This window comes from Pantherophis guttatus, chromosome 2, assembly GCF_059756535.1.
Source record: "Pantherophis guttatus breed Tessera chromosome 2, ASM5975653v1, whole genome shotgun sequence".
In the NCBI taxonomy this organism is placed as follows: Eukaryota; Metazoa; Chordata; class Lepidosauria; order Squamata; family Colubridae; genus Pantherophis; species Pantherophis guttatus.
Window position 1 is genome coordinate 139,917,854 of NC_142064.1, and position 19,019 is coordinate 139,936,872.

Genomic DNA, 19,019 nt, shown 5'->3' on the forward strand with positions numbered 1-19,019 from the left:
CAAGGACTATTTGTATTGACTTTGCAAATAAAATGAGTTTGACTAATACATTTTTGGAATAGGAAATAGCACTAAGTACATTTTATTAAACTATTTCAACTCTTCCTTTTTAGTGAATGCAAAAGCACAAGTAAGCGCTTGTGGATACAATGAGGCTGGCTACTACATAATGGGAAATGAGTTGCTAGATGCAACATACTCTATTACTGTTAATTGCTGTCAAAACATGGTAGCCCTATGGCAGGGCTGTCAAATTCCTGGCCCATGGGCCAGATGCGTCATGTGCTGTCCACGCCCATGCCCAGTTTGCGAAAGGGGGGGGAAGTCCCAATATGTCATGTGATGCTGTCATGATGATGTGAGTTTGACACCCCTACCCTATGGATAATTATTTCTAGAATGACATCTATCACTTTGCTGGTCTTTCCTTTTTGCATTTTCTAAGCACAATATCTTTCTCTAATCTTTCTTTTTGCATCATATGTCGAAAACAGGAAAATTATAGTACAGTTATATGTTTAAGCCTGATTTCCTCTAATAATGATTGATTTGTTCACCAGCAGACAATGGTACCCATTGCACCCTTCACCAGCAAGTAATTCTGAAGAACTGATTTTATTCCCGACTTATTTCTTCATTGTCCAATTTAAGACAGTGGCATGTTATCATGTCTAATTTTGCCCTTATCAAGACTTCCTCAGTATAGTATTAATTTCTAGAGATGTGACAGTATTAGACTGTTGTAATAAAAAACATGTTCTTGGAATATTCAGCTTTCACTTTAAAAGCTCTTGTAACTTTTCTTCTTTTATATTATTCCTAGCGCTTTATCGCCGTGAAGGTTGTACTGATGTAAGTAGCATCAAATTTTTCCCAATCTCATTAAAGATATGTTACAATATTAATATTTGACACATTTTAAGGTAGTGCATTTTCCATGTATGTTAACCATATCCCATCATAAACAAAAAGACTTAAGGCATGGCTTAAAGGATGTCCTTTTGCTCACTGGAGGATAGCAGTCATGTTTATGCTAGTTTCAAGTAAATTTTAAAGAAATATGAAATATCTGAGTATTAAAATTTAATCTCAGCGTTCGCCTCGAATTTAACACTTTCAGTAGGTTTTCCTTTTTCGTTTTTGACTTCCTAACTTGTAGTCCTAAAAGGGTAACTTCCCTGTGTTCCCTCCGTTTCTAATCGGGTGAAAAACTCTAGTTCACTCCAGCGGTATTGCGGCGCTTAACTAGGGCTCTTTATATTGGGGGAAAAGCGGACCGCGAGATACCAATAAGGGACAAATATTGGTTATAGGAACAAATATCAACTCGTGATCGGTCTGTATTTTGCGCCTCAAGCACAGTATCCCAACTTTAACACATTTTCCCCCTCACATGAAAGCGGGAGATCCTGAGGACTGGGAAACTCATTAAAAACTACAAGCCCCAGTATGCACCGCAGCATCGGTATACGCTAATGACAAGCCTCGTGAAAAGATACCGGCACACATAAGAGTTATAGCACTGAGACTCAACCATGGAATACAATATATAATCGCCTTTAGATGCTTTGGATTATGGATCTGGATCCCTGAGAAAGCTGACTAGTAAAACGCTTTTCATGCTGCAAGCCATCCAGAGTGGCTTCGAAACGAGATGGGAAGCAAACGAATCTAATAAATAAGAAGTATAAATAATGCAACGAGTAGCATCGTATCTTGCCTCCTGGCTAAAATTTATTAATCTGGGTTTAAATAAACTGCTACTTCAAAACTGCAATCGTGGAGAAAATCTATGCGGTCGTCAGGAAAAAGGACTCCGATGGCACGTAATTAATGTTGTAAAGAACAATTATTACAGGAGTGTCTTGTAGAATTTGTGTACAATTAAGTGTTGTACCTTATGATTCTTGATGAACGTATCTTTTCTTTTATGTACACTGAGAGCATATGCACCAAAGACAAATTCCTTGTGTGTCCAATCACACTTGGCCAATAAAGAATTCTGTTCTGTTCTGTTCTGTCTGTTCTGTTCTGTTCTGTTCTGTTCTATTCTTTGGTGGAAGACTGATTTTCACTTTCTGGGCGTGGAACACGAGGTTGGACCGAGGAAGTCAAAAGGCTGCTTTCGCTTGCGGCCTTTCACATTGTAGAGGCTTCAGCGTCTAATTCGAGAAAAGCATTGCATAACAGGCCGTTTAAAAAAAAATTTTTTAAAGCATTTCCTCCTCAAGTAAAACCTAAGCCGACCACTTTAGTAATCCCCTCTCAGTTGCTTATCTTGGAGTTTGCACGAGAGCAGGAAACCCAACCCAGGTCCGTTTAGACTCTAACTTTTAGAGGAATCGTTCATGCTCCTGTTCCGGAGGAAGGCTGGAGGTAAAGGAGAGCGAACGAAAGGAGTTTCTCCGATGTGTTCCGTTGCTTGACAAGGGAGATCGGAAACCTCTGCTTTTTCCTACGTCTATGCAAACACGGCGGTCCTCCTGATCGGAAAAGCCCTTTTGCCGAGTTAGCCGAGCGAAAGTTACTCCGCAGCCGCGTTGAACTCGGAAGTGCAAGAAGTCTGCGTTGCTTGCAAGCAAAGCCAAGCAGCGGGAGGAAAGAGTCGCGGGTACGTTTGTGACTGGGGGGTATAACGAAGGCTGTTAAGTGAAAGCATTGTACAAATATCGCTCAGAGCCCCCGGCGAGAAGGTTGTAGATGCTCGCGATCGCAGCCTGGCCGTCACGAGACGTGGGGAGACCCCCTGCCCCGGGCTCGTCCTCGTGACCGTGTGGGAGCCTGGGGGTGGAGGCAAGAGGCGCTTCTGATCCGTCTGTGTAACATCAGAAAGCTTCGTTAGGCTTTTTTTTTTTTTTTTTTTGGGGGGGGGGGACTGCGCCTTTGAGTCAGTCTTGGTGACCAAAAGTCCCTCAAGATTATTATTTTTTGTGTGGGGGGGTCAAGATCTTGGAAGCGATTTGCTCATGTCTCCTACCTAGGGGTCCCAAAGATGCTTTTTAAAAATTATTTTCCAATAGGCAACTGGACTTTCTGGGTTTTTTTTTTTAAAGATGTTTCGCTTCCCATTCGAGAAGCTTCTCCAGTTCTGACTGGATAGTGGTGGGGAATGGAAAGATTTATATTCCTCGCAGACAGCTGGTCATTTGCATTCGTTGAAGCCACCTGGAGGTTTCTCTGTGTCCTCAGGGTCACCTGAGTGGTGCAAATGGGAGTGGAGCCTTCTTGGGATTGTTGAAAGGACTGTGTGGTAGACTGGAGATAGATGATTGAGAGAGTGTGACTGGCCCAAGGTCACCCTGTTGGCCCAGATCTCCAGAGCACCTCCCCAGCTGCCGGCCTCCTCCCCCTTTTTCCCCCTTCTTTACTTGGGATTGCAGCACTGGCATATATCCCCAAAATGCTCCATCCGAAGCTTTCAGCCTTGCAAATCCTGGCAGGGGCATCTGTGCTGCCATCCCAAAAAAAGAACCGTGCGTGCGTGCGTGTGTGTGTGAGAGAGAGAGAGAGAGAGAGAGGAGAGAGAGAGAGAGAGAGAGAGAGAGAGAGAGAGAGAGAGAGATCCAGTGGTGGGATTCAAATAATTTAACAACCGGTTCTCTGCCCTAATACAACCAGTTCACCAAACTGCTCAAAAAGTTAACAACCGGTTCTCCCGAAGTGGTGCGAACTGGCTGAATCCCACCACTGGAGAGATCTGATCCAACCTCGGAGAGTTATCCAGGGCTGGCAGCAATGTTCTTTCTGTCTATGCCCCCCCACATCACACACACACACAGGTCCCTCATCCTCCCCTCCACAACCCTCCCAAGGCAGCCACATCCCTTCACTAACCTGCTTTCCAGCTCCGTTCTCCACTGTCATGTGCAGGGCAAGGAAAGTAGTCTGTGGGACTACCGGGATGGTAAAAAAAACCCTTCTAACATGGCAAAAAACATTTTTCCCATGAGAAGTTGGGAGGTCTGAACTACCGGTATTTTTATTTTTTTTTACCGTAGTCCAAGAGACTACTTTTCTTGTCCTGAGCGCACAGCGGACAACGGACCTGGAAAGCAGGTTAGTGAAGGGATATGGCTGCCCTGGGGGTGGTGAGGGTTTGGCATGGGTGGCCTGGCTGAAAGGCCTTCAGGTAAGCCGGTGAGGGGCCTTAGGGCAGCTCCACAGCCCCTTCCTTGCTTCGTCCTCCACCCCCTCCCCACCGCCTTCCTTTGTTCTTCGCAACGTGCAGCCTCTCACAGTAATGAGGTTACTGTGAGAGGCTGCACATTGCTTCTGGGCAGGGGCTTGGTCCTCTTACCTGGTTCCCCTCCACCGTTTCCCTTTTTCTCTTTCTCTCTGTCTCTCTCACACAGAGAGAGAGAGATTTCATCTCTTGAACTGCTGCACACTTTTTGGGGAGAAACGTGACGGAACTGGAAGTCAGGTAAGGTGTGGGTCTCGCTTCTCCCCCGCCCCACCACTCCCTGCCTGCCACCCCCAAATTGCGCTCCCAAATAATAAGACCTTCCCGAAAATAAGTCCAAGCACTTATTTCAGGGTTCAAAAAAATATAAGACAAGGTCTTATTTTCAGGGAAACATGGTAGATAGATAGATTTTATATGTGTGTCTATGTACACACACACACACACACACACACACACACACACACACACACAATAATTTTGGTTTTGGAGGAAGAACACTTGTTGGTTCTAGCCTTCAAGGTGCCTTTAAGGTCTTATAATCCTCAGATAGGAACAAGAAGAGAATATGTGGTAAGGGGTCTGAAGATGATGGTCACTGAATTCTAATGTATTTCCTTAACCAAGTTGAAAGAGGATGACAGAAGAAGGGAAGTTTAAAAGTAATGTTAGAAAGTATTACAGGTAATCCTTGACCTACTGACCATAATTGAGGCCAGAATTTATGTTGCTAACTCATAAATTTCTTAAGTGAGTTTTGTCCCATTTTATGACCTTTCTTGCCGCATTTGTTAAGTAAATCACTGCAGTTGTTAAATTAGTAACATGGTTGTTAAGTCAATCTGGCTTCCCCATTGAGTTTGCTTGTCAGGTTGCAAAAGATGGTCACATGACCCTGGGGCACTGTAACTGTCGTAAATAGAAGCCAGTTGTCAAGCATCTAAATTTTAATCACGTGACCATGGGGATGCTGCAATCGTCATAAGTGTGAAAAATGGTCATAAATCGCTTTTTCAGTGCTGTTGTAACTTTTAACGATCAATAAATGAACTGTTTTATGTTAGGGATTACCTGTACTGCACAGAAAGAGTAGTAGAAACTTGGAACCAACTTTCGGCAGAGGTAATGGGTCCATCATCAGTAACTGAGTTTATGCTTGAGATAAACATATGTCCACTATCCCTCAAAAATTAAAAAAATTAAAAAATAAATTAAAAAGAAAAAAACTCAAAAGGACCACTAGGTCTTTTCTGTCATCAGTTTTCTGTGTTCATATAAACACTTTGTGCTATCTAGTAAGATAAGCTTTGATTAGAACAAAGTAGTAATAGAACAAAGGACTATTGAGCTGGCATCAGAAATGAATTTGTAAGAAAAAGTAGGGGGGACTCTGGGGAGAGAACTTGAACGGAAGTGTCCTAACTAGAAAATTAAATGTCACACTGCTGAAGATGTACTGCTGGCATTAGTAAAGAGCAATAGAGGCTGGTATACAGTATCTAAAATGGACTGGGCAGGGCTACATAGCTGAAGTTTTGTTTCTGGGATAGTGGAAAATAAGCGTAGTGGAAAAGGGTAAAATCCAGAGAAACGTGCCAAGAACAAAGTGCTATATGGCACTTTTTTCAGTGTAGACCTCAGAGTTTGAAGATGATAGAAAATAGAACAATCAGAACAAGAGGAAGAATTTTATATCTCTCTACCAAAAGCTTTTTAAAAGAATTTTGCTTGTCTACTAAGTAGGATGTGATTATAGTAATCAGAAAAGGCCATGTGTAAATATATATTAGTTCAGTATTACACCTTGGAAAACCAAAGGTAGTTAAAGCAATTTTAGGTTACAGTCTTGGTGTGTGTGTATAATGTTTGCAATGTTTTTCTATTTTCTAATTGTGTACAGAAAAAGGAGAGTGTATGATCTTGCATTGGCTAGCAGTAAATAATTCTTGCTAAGAAAAGAAAAAAATAGTTTGCTTACTTTAATGTCTTTTCTTAACTGCAAAATGTTGGTTTTGCAGTGTCTTTCATCAAATCCCAGGAAAACCCTTAAAAGATTCTGAAGCTATGTTGTCTACAATACAGCAGTGAGATAGTTGAAGGATACTCACAGGCAAGATTGTATTGTAACAGTACTATTAAATTGCTAGTTACTGGCTTGTGTTTTTGGACAAAATTTGAAGTGGTATTGATAAATTTAAAGCCCTAAACCACTTAGATCAATAATACTTTATGCCTCCCCTAACTCCTGCTCCTCGTCCTCCTTTAGGCTGCTATCACAATTTAAATTTATATGAAATATGTATATTGAACTGAAATATTTCCAAAACATTATCAAAACATTTTTTTTATTACTGCTATCATTTATTGCAGGCTTGGGCATTAAGTGGGATGCCTGCAATGCAAAATTCTACAGGCAATTCTACATTGCCAATTTATTATCAGTAGTTTGGAGACTATTTTTAAAGGTCCAGCAAGTGGAGTTATAAAGGAGAGAAACCTGTATCTGGTTTATATATTAATGGCTCCTGGATTTATTCATAAGAACTCATCTTTCTTACTACAAAACCCAAGAACCATAGCATTCTATCAGAATAAAAGAAATCTGAGCTTATGGCTTCTATCTTGAGAGGACTCTGGTTGGTTGCTGGACCTTCCAGAAAATCAACAGTTGCTTCAACATTGTTAAATCACAGTGGGATGGCTTTAACTTTTTCTCCCTACCTACCAACCTGCTGAGAGGGATCTTTAAGTACTGTTTGTGTATCTATTAGGCCTCCTGACAACAGCAGCCAATATCACATGTGGCCTTAAAGGCAAAAACCTTAGCTATTTTTTCTTAACTGTCTTTGCATGAGGAGTCTTTTGTCCTAGCATCACTGTAATCCAGTGGGAGGCTTGTCTATTGAGATTGTCAATCATCCAGGTCACATGGTTGGATCCGTTTCCCACAGAAAAGAAAACACTGGGAACCACAAAACCCTTCCCGTGTCTGACTATTTCTTGAGTGGCCACAAAACTAGCATATGTAGTTGAATTAAACATTGTTTTCTTCTGAAACTTTTCTTCGATTTATTCATGGTTGGCCTACCAGGGATTGAAAAGCTCAATAAATCATGTGCCAATGGGTGTCGCACATTGGCTGTTGTGATGCATATTTTGAGTGACAGGGAGCCGCAACAGACTCCAGAGCCACATGCGGCTCCAGAGCCGCAGGTTGCTGACCCCCCGTCTTAGTTCAAGAACTGAAGAAGGTATTTCATATATAAACAGGAATTACCAATACAGGGCTATCAGTCTATCATTTAAACAGCAAAATGTCTCAAAGGGAAGATTTCATTGCTCTTCACACAAAAAAACCACCCCTGGAATTTCTTTAACTAGACAAGCCTACAAGCCCCAACTGCTGTTTTACCATTGTACAGCCCATGTCATTTCAATGTATTCATGCACAAAATTTAAATTGTTGCAGGTTCATATCTCTTGCTTTTAGCACGTTGTATGACTTGTCTACAAAAGCTGTCCTGAACCAGTCATGTTGTAAATAAGATGCTGCATTCGATCTAAGAAAAGACAGATTTTAAATGTTTTTTCAGAATTTAGAAATAGAAAACTGATGACCAAAAGACTGAGTGTTCCATTGAGTGCCCTTTGAATTATTTTTTAATTTTTTTGTCAGATAATGGTCATGTGTTTATACCAAGCATGGTTAAACTCAATTATTGATGATTGACCCACCTCTGCTGGAAGTTGGTTCCAAGCTTCCACTGCTATTTCTGTGAAGTAATGTTATGAACTTTTATGTACCTATGCGGCTATTAAGAAGAGATACAATTTTAAGTATCATTTTTTATCAACTAGCATGGAGAAGGTCTACTTATTAAAGATCATGATAGTAATAAGAGAACTGCCTTTTCTGATCAAGGAGGTGATTCTATTTTTTTAGCCACATTAACTTGGTACATCCATGTACCACTAGTCTTTTAACAAGTTCTATACAATGTATATATTTAAACAGCTTGTGTTTGTCCCCCCAAGGTGTCCTAATTATGATTTAAGCTTTTCGCTTTTTTTACAGTAAAAATGATTTCTGCAAAGCAGTTGGCTGACCTTGGCTACAAGACATTTTCGAGCTCCATGCTGCTTCTTACTCTATATGGTGGCTTCCTCCTGAGTAATGGTGTATATCAGGCATATCGGAGAAATAAGCGACTAAAGGAGCAAGGGATAAATGCTGATGATACTAACCAATGAACACTCAACACTTCATAGCATGTGTAATAAATGGAAGACTGGTGTGCTTTTTCAGAAACTTCTGGGATTTTCTGCCTTGAAGAATGGGAATTTCAACTTGTGTTGAAAAAGTGAAAATATCTGTATGATTGTACACTCATTTGATTCTTCGCTCTCAAGTTTCTCTCAATCCTACAACAGAAACTGAAGCAACTATTAAAAGATTTATTTACAGATAAATTACAATATGTTATTTCTTTCTGGCTTTAAAAAAAACCCCTCTCAAATAGAATCAACTCATTAGACCAGAGTAAGGTTTTCATTCTTACCAACTTCCTGTCCCAATTTTAAAACAATGTCTATATCTCACATCTCAAATAAGTTGTTTCTTCTGGCATAGGGAATAGTTTAAGTAGCTCTTGAGAGATGTGAATTTCTTGGATGATTCATTCCCTGACAGTTCTTTAGCTGATTATAGCTAAATCCTTCTATTCCATCAGTCCTTTAAATCTACGTGCTACCTAGCATGCAAATGGTTTTGCTATCCATTTCCATTGCACCAGAGTAAAAATAAAAAGTAATGAATAAAATTATATTTAAAGAGTCTGAGAACCAATATAGGATCATCATCCACAGCAGCAGAAGACCATGGAGTTAGATCAGCAATCATACCTACTGAGACACTAACATGAGCTATTTGTTTTGCAAAGTCAAAATGATAGTTCTTTTTCATCACTGAATCTTAACAACAGCAAGCAATGTTATGTTAAAGCCACAGTGAAAATTACCTTTCTCAATAAAACAAAATCCATAGATCCTATTCATCAAGGATTTTTTAATCACAGAGTAAACAATAATATAAAATGATAATTCAGGGGATTTCCAAAGCCCAAGTCCTATCAACACTTCCCCATCTTCCATCTCCTTTGAAGTACCATTGAATAAAAGGCAAGTGAGGGCAGGAAACCCATCCAGTCCCTGTGAGACAGCCGCTGCATCCCAGGTGTATCACATAAGATTGAGGTTCATCCAGGATATCACTTTTCTTCTGAAAACATGGGTATGTTCACAACTTATCTTTATGGGACAATCAGCAACAAACACTGGTCATATCCCTATCTATAATCCTATCACTGAAAACTATTCATCTCGTTTTGTAATTTTTAAATGAACTCAAATCCAGAATTGGTACGAAAAGCAGGATTGTGTAGGAAATCACAATGAAGACTTTGGAGATGCTGCACCACTCAAGGAAAATAATAAATGCCAGCTTCATCCTTCTTATCACTCAGTAAGATGACACGAGGGAAAAAAAATTATTTGCCATTGATATGCCATGCACTAATAAGCAAACCCTTCACTCTGTACCACAACCCCTAGGTTGTTTAGGTGTAGCCCAGTAGTTCCTAAAAGAAATATGGACTGATAGATTGTTGTCCAAAAATCCTGGAATGCCATAAAGCAGATAGAACCTGTTGGTGATCAAGCTTAACAAAAACAAAAAACTGAAGCCTACTCTCTTTCCTCTTCTCTTACATATTTCAACAAACATTAAATACAAAATGGCTTATTTTCTTTAAACGTTAAAGTCGAAAAAGGTTTTGCACTAGTAAACCGCTTCTTCATCCTGTGCAAAACTGCCTGTGCTGTCCTGTTTCAGATTTGCTGGAGGATTTGGGAGTGGTGAGGCAGTTGATTAAAAATTTCTTGTAACTGGGCATTTCTAGATATTTGAATCAAATCTCTGGATTGTGGGGCAGCTGTCCCTTTTTTTACTCTTCTGCCCACTGGTCAGTAGTTACATGGCCATTGATCCGATTGCGATCATTGTTTGAAGTGTTAATAATTCCTTTTTTGTTGTTTGAAGTCACATCATCATCTTCAGAGCTGCTCTCCACATCACTGCGCTCATCTTTTGATACCTGATAAAAAGAAGCAGAAGTATATCATAAATAAGGACTTTAAAAAATAATTAAAACAAGCACAAATACAGTAGATGCTTGTTCTTTAAATGGTATGGTTTAGACATTTAATTATGGAACTAAAGAATTTAAGAAAAAACCCAACAGCACCAGGAAACTGGACGGCCTCAGAAATAAGCTTTCTTTGAGAGCAAGGTTTGCTCAAAAAACAATGATTTTTTTTTGAGGGTGGCAGAATCATAGATATACATTCTAGTTTTAGATCATTCTATTATAGTGAACAGAGCAGATAGCATTAATTATATATTAAATTCTGTACAGGAATACATTTTAATAACTTTTTTTTTTGGCCTTTTCTCTTTCAAGGACAAAATAGATAACAATCAAAAACTTAATATACTACTAATAAATGTACTACTAATAAAAAATAGCCTTAAAATCTAAATAGATTTAATGTTCTTAAGAATATTTAAAGTATCTTTAAAATAGCTGATGATAGTAAGATTAAAGAAGTCGGATTGATCTGCCTAAAATATGGTGTTCCATAACCTGCCTGAGAAAACATCTCAGATGACAGAGAGGATCCTCCGTAATTTATCTTGAAAAAAAGTATCATAAGAGAAGATAGTAATTCCCAACCAATATTCTGAATTGAACTCCTCTCTTTCACCGTAAGGTATTCAAGCAAAGTATTGGAAAAAATAGCCCATCTCTTTACCCTTTTATCTTTTCCCATTTTTATATTAAGCAAAAACCAATGAAATAATCATGGGGACCCCAGACAATGTTGCTACAAAATAATCAGATATAAAGCAAATGAGAAAAGATTGGCCTGAAACAGAGAACACATCTCAGCTTGTAATACAAAAGAAGCAAGTAGTTGTAGAATAATTAACAGTTGAAGAATTTGTTAAAGACAGCCTAGAACTACAGAAAAATATCCGATAGTATTTCTATATTTATTATATTTATATTATCAGAATACCCTGGAGTACAATTTTTTATTAGGTATACATGATCAGTTCAGAATCAACTGAACGCATTAAATAGGGAAAGGAAAAAGAACTGAACATATCCACCAAATTTAATTTAAAGCTGAACAGAAATATTCTGCAATAAATTCACAGCTGTCAAAGTCACAAATCTGAAAATAATTTACATGATAGGATACATTTAGCAAGATCAGCTCCTGTCTGATCTTGGTGATGAAGTTGTCTTTCCTTTCTAATGCTCACTATAATATCACCTTAATAATTAGTTTATCTCAAAGAAATTGCAAAAATGTGAATAACTGAGAGAGTTAAGATAAACTATAATGCAACAATATTTTGACATAATAAAGACAATCATAATAAAGAGATCAAAGGAGACATCTAAACTGAAATGGAAACATCCTGAATAAAATACATACATAGGAACATTATGCATGCCATTTATTTTCCTGAATATCATCTTCTATGAATGAATTTTGATAGTCCCTATTGAGAATATTACCATACGATGTAAGAAAATATAATCTGATAATAAAATTATGTCAGTTGTATCAAACATTGGAGGAAACAGGCTTTACATTCCAAATCACTCAAACTGATCCAAATATAGCAATGTTTCTCAGTATAGTAATTCAGAAGTGATTCTATTGCACTGTTACAGTTACATCACTTTAGTAAACAAGAAGTTGACTGAAAATGTTTTATTAGAAACTACAGTAACAGCAAAAGTAATTATTGCCCTAACTTTGAATTTTGTAATTACTAATGCATGAATGGATGAGGAAGGTTTTGACATTAGCAGAAATGGACCAGTTGATTGAGTGATACTGGAATGCCTATCAAAATCTTATTTTGACTGAAAGAGGGAAAGAATCAGAATTCCATAAAGCTCAAAGGTTTAGCAGTTTGGCTTGCCACAAGGTGGCAATATATTACTACTGAAAGAAAAGGAAAAGCATTAATTGAGATTAATAAGCAAGGCTGAACTGCTAAAATCCTAAAGAGCCAACAATGATTTTATATTATCATTTGAACACTTGCCAAGGGCAGGTATACCTCTGATTTAGCAAGGCTAAGAAGGGTAGGATGTGTTCAGACTAGCCTCACCCCTGATTACTCTCAGCCAGGTGTATGCACTTTGAACAGCCTAAACAAGGCACATAAAAATCAGAATAAGGCCATACAAGTGGCAAGTTAATGATTGCTAAGGCCAATTGGAGAGAACTACTTTTTAGAGCTGTAAATATCCTGCTCTTGCCTGACATTTCTTGCACAAGAGAAAACAGAAAAAGGTTGTGATATATTCTTAATTTATGAATATTGTTTTCCTGAAGCAGCTGTAAGAAAACTACTGGGAAATGTTTTAAAAAGCACTTATATTCTGGATTTCTGTGCCAATTCCAATTATACGTTGTCTCAATTTTAACTTTTAAATACCATGTTCTCTTGGTCCTATGTGCTTAGGGCATCGTGACAGGTTCCCTCACCTCCGTATATCATCAGGAGGAGACTTGGAATTGTGGGCCCTATACAACACCTATTTGGCAAAATATCATCTTAACTTTCCCAAGATGAGCAAAAGTATTATTTTGAGAAGCAATGAGATGACCAGGATTTTATATTTTGCACATTGTAATTTTTCATCATAAAGCTTATGTGATCTAAAATAAAATATTTTAACATGTTATTGTGTCTGGCCTTCCTAATTTACTTTAAAAAGAAAAGATTTATTAAATAAAAATAACTTTAAAATGAATAGTGATTACAGAGATGACTAATACTGAAGATTATAACTTCCTAGTCTAAGGTTTGATTTTCCTGCAAGCAGCTTTCAGAATATAAAAGAGATGTGTGAAGCAGTTTCCACTTGATATTAGGCAGATCTGAGATTTAAATTTGGGATGATAGCATTTAAAGCCCAGGAAGGGGGGGGGGAAGACAGCCCTCCCCCTTTCCCTTACAACTGTAGCGGAGATGGCACTTACATAAAAAAGAAGAGATACAGCTTCAGTCTGGTACAGAGAAAAGGAATGAGAGAGGATGGAGATTAAAGGGAAGAGTCCATTCCTGACTAGGAACCTGATCAGGAGAAAAAACCAAAGAGAAGAGACCCCCCAACTTGGAAATTATTTGTAGCCATTCAGCAGAAATACATACATACGCTTTAAATTAGTAACTATGAAATAAAATTAGAGAAAGCAAAATAGGAAGATACAAACAGAAAATGAGGATAATTTGAATACACAGTACAGGAAAAATCATCCATACATAAAAAAATGTTCTTTTGAAAAATAAATGAATAATACTGGAATAGAATTATATGTATTTGTAAAAATATTGGTTTCTGAGACTCCAGTTCAATACTCTAATCATAAATCATTTAGATTCCTGTATTTAATGATGAATTCAATTATTGTAAATTGTACAATCCCTCTCCTACATTATATCAGATGCTTAAAGCTTTTTTTACGGCATGTATAGCTAAACCACCTCTCTACTGTATCAGGAGACTTGATGTACAAAACCCCATTGTCCCTGTTCTCACTTATTGATCTCAGGAGAAAAGAAGTAAAACTACATTGTCTCAAGGAGCTATCTCTAAAGCAAGCAATTTTACAGGTTAAAGATTTCAAGAATCTCATTTTTAACAGCAACACTGCAGACACAGATTTAAAATAGTCACTATACAAAGGGAAGAAGGGTTCAGTAGCAAAATATTTTGGTTTGTTTATCAGAAACTTTATTTCCCTCTTGTATTCAGACGTAAACAAAGTGTGATTTAGATATTCTCAAGGCACATATTCCTGAGAGATTATCTTGAAATGTGAAATGTAATTTTTGCATGTGGTTCTTACATAATGCTTCAATAAACTGCACTGTGATTATTATTGAGATAATATTTCTCTCTTCTTGTGAAAGCTTTTGAAAAATATTTTCTTTTCCTTGTACACTAGCAGTTATGGTCCTAACCATGTCTCATCAGCAAGTAGATGAAGTTTTCAAATTAACTCTAAATCTCTTCATTTTTTTAATAATTAGAAGCATGAAAGAGAATAATTAATCTGGAATAATTCTTTTCATATAAGAGCAAAAACTTCGCAAAAGATAAACATGCATTGTGACTTTTCAGTGAGAGTCCCCTCCCCTCCCACGACAGTATAAAATCTGAATTTAGGACATTTTTGCTATGTAATCACCATTTTTAAAAAATTAAGATCATGGCAGTCATTTGGCATGGTAGCAATAGCACTTAGACTTATATACTGCTTCACAATGCTTTACAGCACTCTCTATGCTGTTTACAGAGTCAGCATATCGGCTCCAACAATCTGGGTCCCCATTTTACTGACCTCGGAAGGATGGAAGTTTGAGTCAACCTTGAGCTGGTCAGGATCAAACTCCTGGAGTGAGCAGTAAGTTAGCCTGCAGTACTGCATTCTAACCATTTCGCCACCACGGCTCTACATGATGTCCCATGTATGATTTCACAATATTTGACACCTTGGGAGCTTGTTTTTCATAATTATTATTTTAAAAGCTTGGTTTGAAAATATGTAAGAATCCAAAAGGGAAGGGGAAATTGATAAGCATTGTTTTATAGCTTCAGTTACTCACATAACCCAGCATGGGTTTGTAACTCTCTTTCTATCAGTGCAACTTGTTCGATCAGGTACTCCAATTACATAAGCTTGCCTTACATTAATTCAACTTTACACAGACCTCTAAGCACAAGCACAAGTGGCATCTTTCCCTGTCCAAGGAGTGACCACTAAGATTGCATTTCAAAAAATGGAACTGAGAGAATGTAGCAAGGAGTTCAGGGATAGCTGAAGGAGTCTCATCCCCCTTCACATGAAGCTGGCCATAGCCTGTATCTGGTGGGCTTGGCCCAGAATAGGAATAAAAATATCACCAGTTATTCTTTTACATAATGTTTGGAGGGCAGCTGATTCAATTCCAGATTATTTTTTAAAAATGAATTACTCAATACTTCCAGAGTGAAATAGTTTAATAAGCAAGTGCCTATAAATTGTATATGTTATTTATATTTCATAATAAATCCATGAGGAATCCTTCCCCACTGTCATACCTTGACACCACTTATTTCTACCTTTCCTGCCCCCATTTCCTTTCCCAGTACAATAAAGAACTGTGAAAAACCAGGTATTTTTTAATAAACTCAGCTTGAGTCCTACATACAGCTTGAGTCCTTGAGACTAAATGGCATGAAAAACTGATCTGATTTGCAAAGTAGTCTAGATGACGAAATCTAGCTGACCTTGATGATCTCAAAAAACAAATAAACATACAAGCCCTAAGCAGGGTTGAACCTTGTTTACACTTGGATGAAAGACTGTTAGGAAATCTCAATGCTAAAGGCTAATATGGGAAGTTGGAAAAAAAATGGAAGAAAGCTGTGGCAGACCATTTCCATTGTGTTGTCAAGAAAACAATATTAATGAGCCTAAGTATTTACTAGAGTCAAGTTTGTCTGAAATAATCTTTGATGAGTATTACAGTGCAGTATGTAACTAATGTATGCATTACAGTATAATTTAGGATGGAAACCTTCAATGAGGTGGCAACCCTCTTTCTTCAGAGTGATTAACGCAAAAGACATTGTGAAGTAATGAAATTAGTCATGTATACCTTTCCTCGTGCCATAGCTTTGTAGGCAATGCGAATGATGAAGTAGGACCAGATAATATGTAATACTTGTATTGTTAAGAGAAGGCTATTGAATAACCACCAGGATGGGTAGGGGCCAATTAGTTCCCAGCTTTCAAACATTGTAGTATTCAGTATCCTAGAAATCAAACAAGAAGAGGTTTGCATTCATTGTCTTATTCTGAACTTTAAAAAGACCCAAATTTTAGACCGGAAACTGGTTATCTAAATCAGCGGAAACTTCTCTCCCATTACACTCCCCCCGCCACAAAGAGTGAAAATGCCTCAAATCTCTTGAGTGCTGAAATAACAGCAGGTAACTGTGAAGAGATAGAAGTTTTCTCTCCATTTTGTTTTTCCCCACAGTAATCTGGTGAATTGCTTACCAATTCCTTAGATGAGAACAGGGAAAATGGTCTGTTTTATTTCGTTAAATGATTTTCAGGATTTGGAAGACATAAGTCTCACAAAATTAGAAAAGTTGTTTACGATAGGTGACTATACAAATTTTTCAAATAAATAAATAAATAAAAATGCATGATCAACCTATAATAGACTTTCCGCTGCCCAGATAGCTTCAAAAAGAGCCACATAGAAAGTTGAAAAGAAAGCTAATGAAAAGCTTACTTTTGTAGAGGGAGCTCATGAGACTTGGCAGCTCCTCTCCTGCCAGTCTTCATTAGCTATGTTGATTTTTTTTGAGGACAGACCTCTTTGCCAGGAGAGGGAAACATTAGCTCATTCTTTGCAGTCTAAGAAGTACAATATGGTATTGCAAAATACATAGCAAAGAAACAGCAGAGCTACTTCCCAGTGTAAACTAAGAGAAATGGACTCCATTAGGAAATCAGGGGATTAAAATAAGGTTCCTGGGAGGCCTAGTGCAGGCCCAGGCCCAGAGTTCAGCACTGCCCCAGTTCATACATTGCTGTTCTTATATAATATGGAGGGCATGTAGCACCATCCCAGAGTGGGCACCATTTCAGTGTGGCCACAATTCATTCCCTAAATGGCGCCTGTTTCTAAGACAGTGCCATGCGGCCTCTGTACTGTATCCAGAGGCAGATCAACTGCTTCCCAAAGATCTATGGAAAAAGTAAGTGGACTGAGCCATGATGGGGGTGGATGGGGAAGAGAGCATGGGACCCAGCAGGGTAGGAAACAAGCCCAAGGCCTATGGCCACCCAGCGGTGCAGGATTTGGGGGTGGGTGGGGGGTGTAGATGGGGAATTGCTAGATCATGCCTGTAGTCAGTTGTAAAAGTGGGCAGATTGCCAGAATTTTGTTCATATGACCTTCGGGCAGATGTCATAGGTCCTTTCATTTAGCACCTTCATAATTTTGAACGGTCGCTGAATGAATGGTCATAAGTTGAGAATTACCTGTAAAACTATTACTAAGAACAAGGACAAAAGTACATATTCATCTTCTAAAATCTGATAACTGGCTAACATTCTATCTATAATCAACAATAGAAAATCCATCAGATTAGTAACTGAAACATCTGTCTCGTGGGGTCAGTTAAGGACATGGATTCTATATCTGTTGATGAGCTCATAATCATTAAGGATTTAATTATTTGTTAAATTCACAGAAGGCACTAATTCTCTTTTTACCAGAAAATGTACTGGAGCTACTAACAAGTTCCAAAACTTACTGGCCCATTTTCCTGACTCTTTTTACTCAGAATATCCCAGCAACATAAGCATCACTGAACTTTAGGATAACCATGAAACTACAAAACCAATGAGACTGGACAAGTGATAAAAGAAGAAAAGTCTCATCAGGCCTTTTGGAGAGACTCTACAGCCTGAGATGATTCATAGCAAGCCTCATAAGAAAAATGTGTCTTTTTACCTTTGGCTCACAAATTATAGGGATTCCTGTAAGAATTAATCAAGGCCAAGCGGGATTCTTGAAAACAATACAGTAAAAAATCAGGAAGAAATCAACAAACCATATTCAATTAATTCAGGAATTAGTAACCTTCACAGATCCCACATGACCCTGGGTAATAGTATAAAGCTATTATAATTTTCTGTAAATGATGAAAAGATAATATTAGTAATGTTTATGATATGTGGAATAAGGAATTGGAATATTTAGTTCCAAAATCAATGGGTGTCAGTTTTAAAAAATGTAAAATAGGACTTTTTGTGACTAAGACTTAAAATCAATTTCTCAGAAAACTTTCTGTTTATTGGACTCCTCAAATATGTTTTTTTAAAGTGAATTTCTGTTTTGGCTCTGTAAGATATTTGACGACTTTTGACCCACATGATTTGGCCATGTTCTTCCATGACTCTCTTCTGATCCTAAATCAATGTATGTTTGCCTGTATGTATGTACAATAAACCCCCGGGGAGGGGGATGATATAGTAGTTATATATGTGATGCTGAATTATGCTCCAAAATTCAACATTTGGATTTATCAAGCCTAGGGTTCAATAAAGAGAATTATCATATTTAGACGGAAAGAATTTTACACTGATGTTAAAGACTGAAGTTAAGAGATATATTCTTGATTAATGTTTGAAATGTTTTTATATTTGAAAACTGAGAAGACAACTTTCTATACAGCTTTGATTTAGTATTATTAATTTTATTAATATTTTATGGATTTTTATATATTTTCCCTTAAAATTTAGTTTATTTTCAGAATCATTAAGTATAATTTTAATTGAACCATTATTGACATATTTTTCTGTTTGTTACATTTCACAAATAAAAATGATATAGTTAAATTACCTGTATATTATTTCTACCTCTGAGAACACTGCACTATTAAGTCTCCACCAAACCACTTCCTGGATCTTTCCAATGTATATGATTTACAGCTGGGTGTCCCTCATCATACTTACCAAATAGGAAAAATCCCCAAGCGGGTAATAAGATACACCACACCAAATAATACAAAGGTGGCATCACAGAGTCGCTGATACTTCGCATAGTTGAACAATTTTGCAAGCTTGGAAAAACAGAAAGCATTAAAACAACTCTAGCTGCCCATCTAACAAAATTATC

General features: G+C 37.7%; 2 protein-coding genes across 4 annotated transcripts in view; one reads left to right on the forward strand and one right to left on the reverse strand.

Annotated features, from left to right (window-relative positions):
- Nucleotides 1-2,476: 2,476 nt before the first annotated feature.
- COX14 (cytochrome c oxidase assembly factor COX14) lies at nt 2,477-8,653 on the forward strand. Of its 2 annotated transcripts, XM_087886934.1 has the most exons (3): nt 2,489-2,611; nt 3,999-4,056; nt 8,259-8,653. In XM_087886934.1, exon 3 carries the CDS (start codon nt 8,264-8,266, stop codon nt 8,432-8,434), a length of 171 nt encoding a protein of 56 aa, XP_087743060.1. In that variant the 5' UTR covers nt 2,489-2,611; nt 3,999-4,056; nt 8,259-8,263; the 3' UTR covers nt 8,435-8,653. The 2 variants fall into 2 exon arrangements, with proteins under 2 accessions (XP_087743059.1, XP_087743060.1); XM_087886933.1 differs by lacking the exon at nt 3,999-4,056 and having other exon boundaries at nt 2,477-2,611.
- A 575-nt stretch (nt 8,654-9,228) lies between these two features.
- Nucleotides 9,229-19,019, reverse strand: part of CERS5 (ceramide synthase 5) — a 34,851-nt gene continuing 25,060 nt past the window's right edge. Inside the window, exons 8-11 of one of the 2 annotated variants that reach the window (XM_034412429.3) lie at nt 18,857-18,963; nt 15,978-16,134; nt 13,313-13,406; nt 10,201-10,335 (exon numbers count right to left, since the gene is read on the reverse strand). In XM_034412429.3, coding sequence (XP_034268320.2) covers nt 13,335-13,406; nt 15,978-16,134; nt 18,857-18,963 — 336 coding nt within the window. In that variant the 3' untranslated portion in view covers nt 10,201-10,335; nt 13,313-13,334. Of the gene's footprint in view, nt 10,336-13,312; nt 13,407-15,977; nt 16,135-18,856; nt 18,964-19,019 lie in introns of both variants that reach the window. The other variant, XM_034412428.3, reaches the window with a different exon arrangement.

What these genes read in the sequence shown, in the direction of transcription:
- COX14 (XM_087886933.1), top strand. Translation starts at nt 8,264, where the DNA reads ATGATTTCTGCAAAGCAGTTGGCTGACCTTGGCTACAAGACATTTTCG.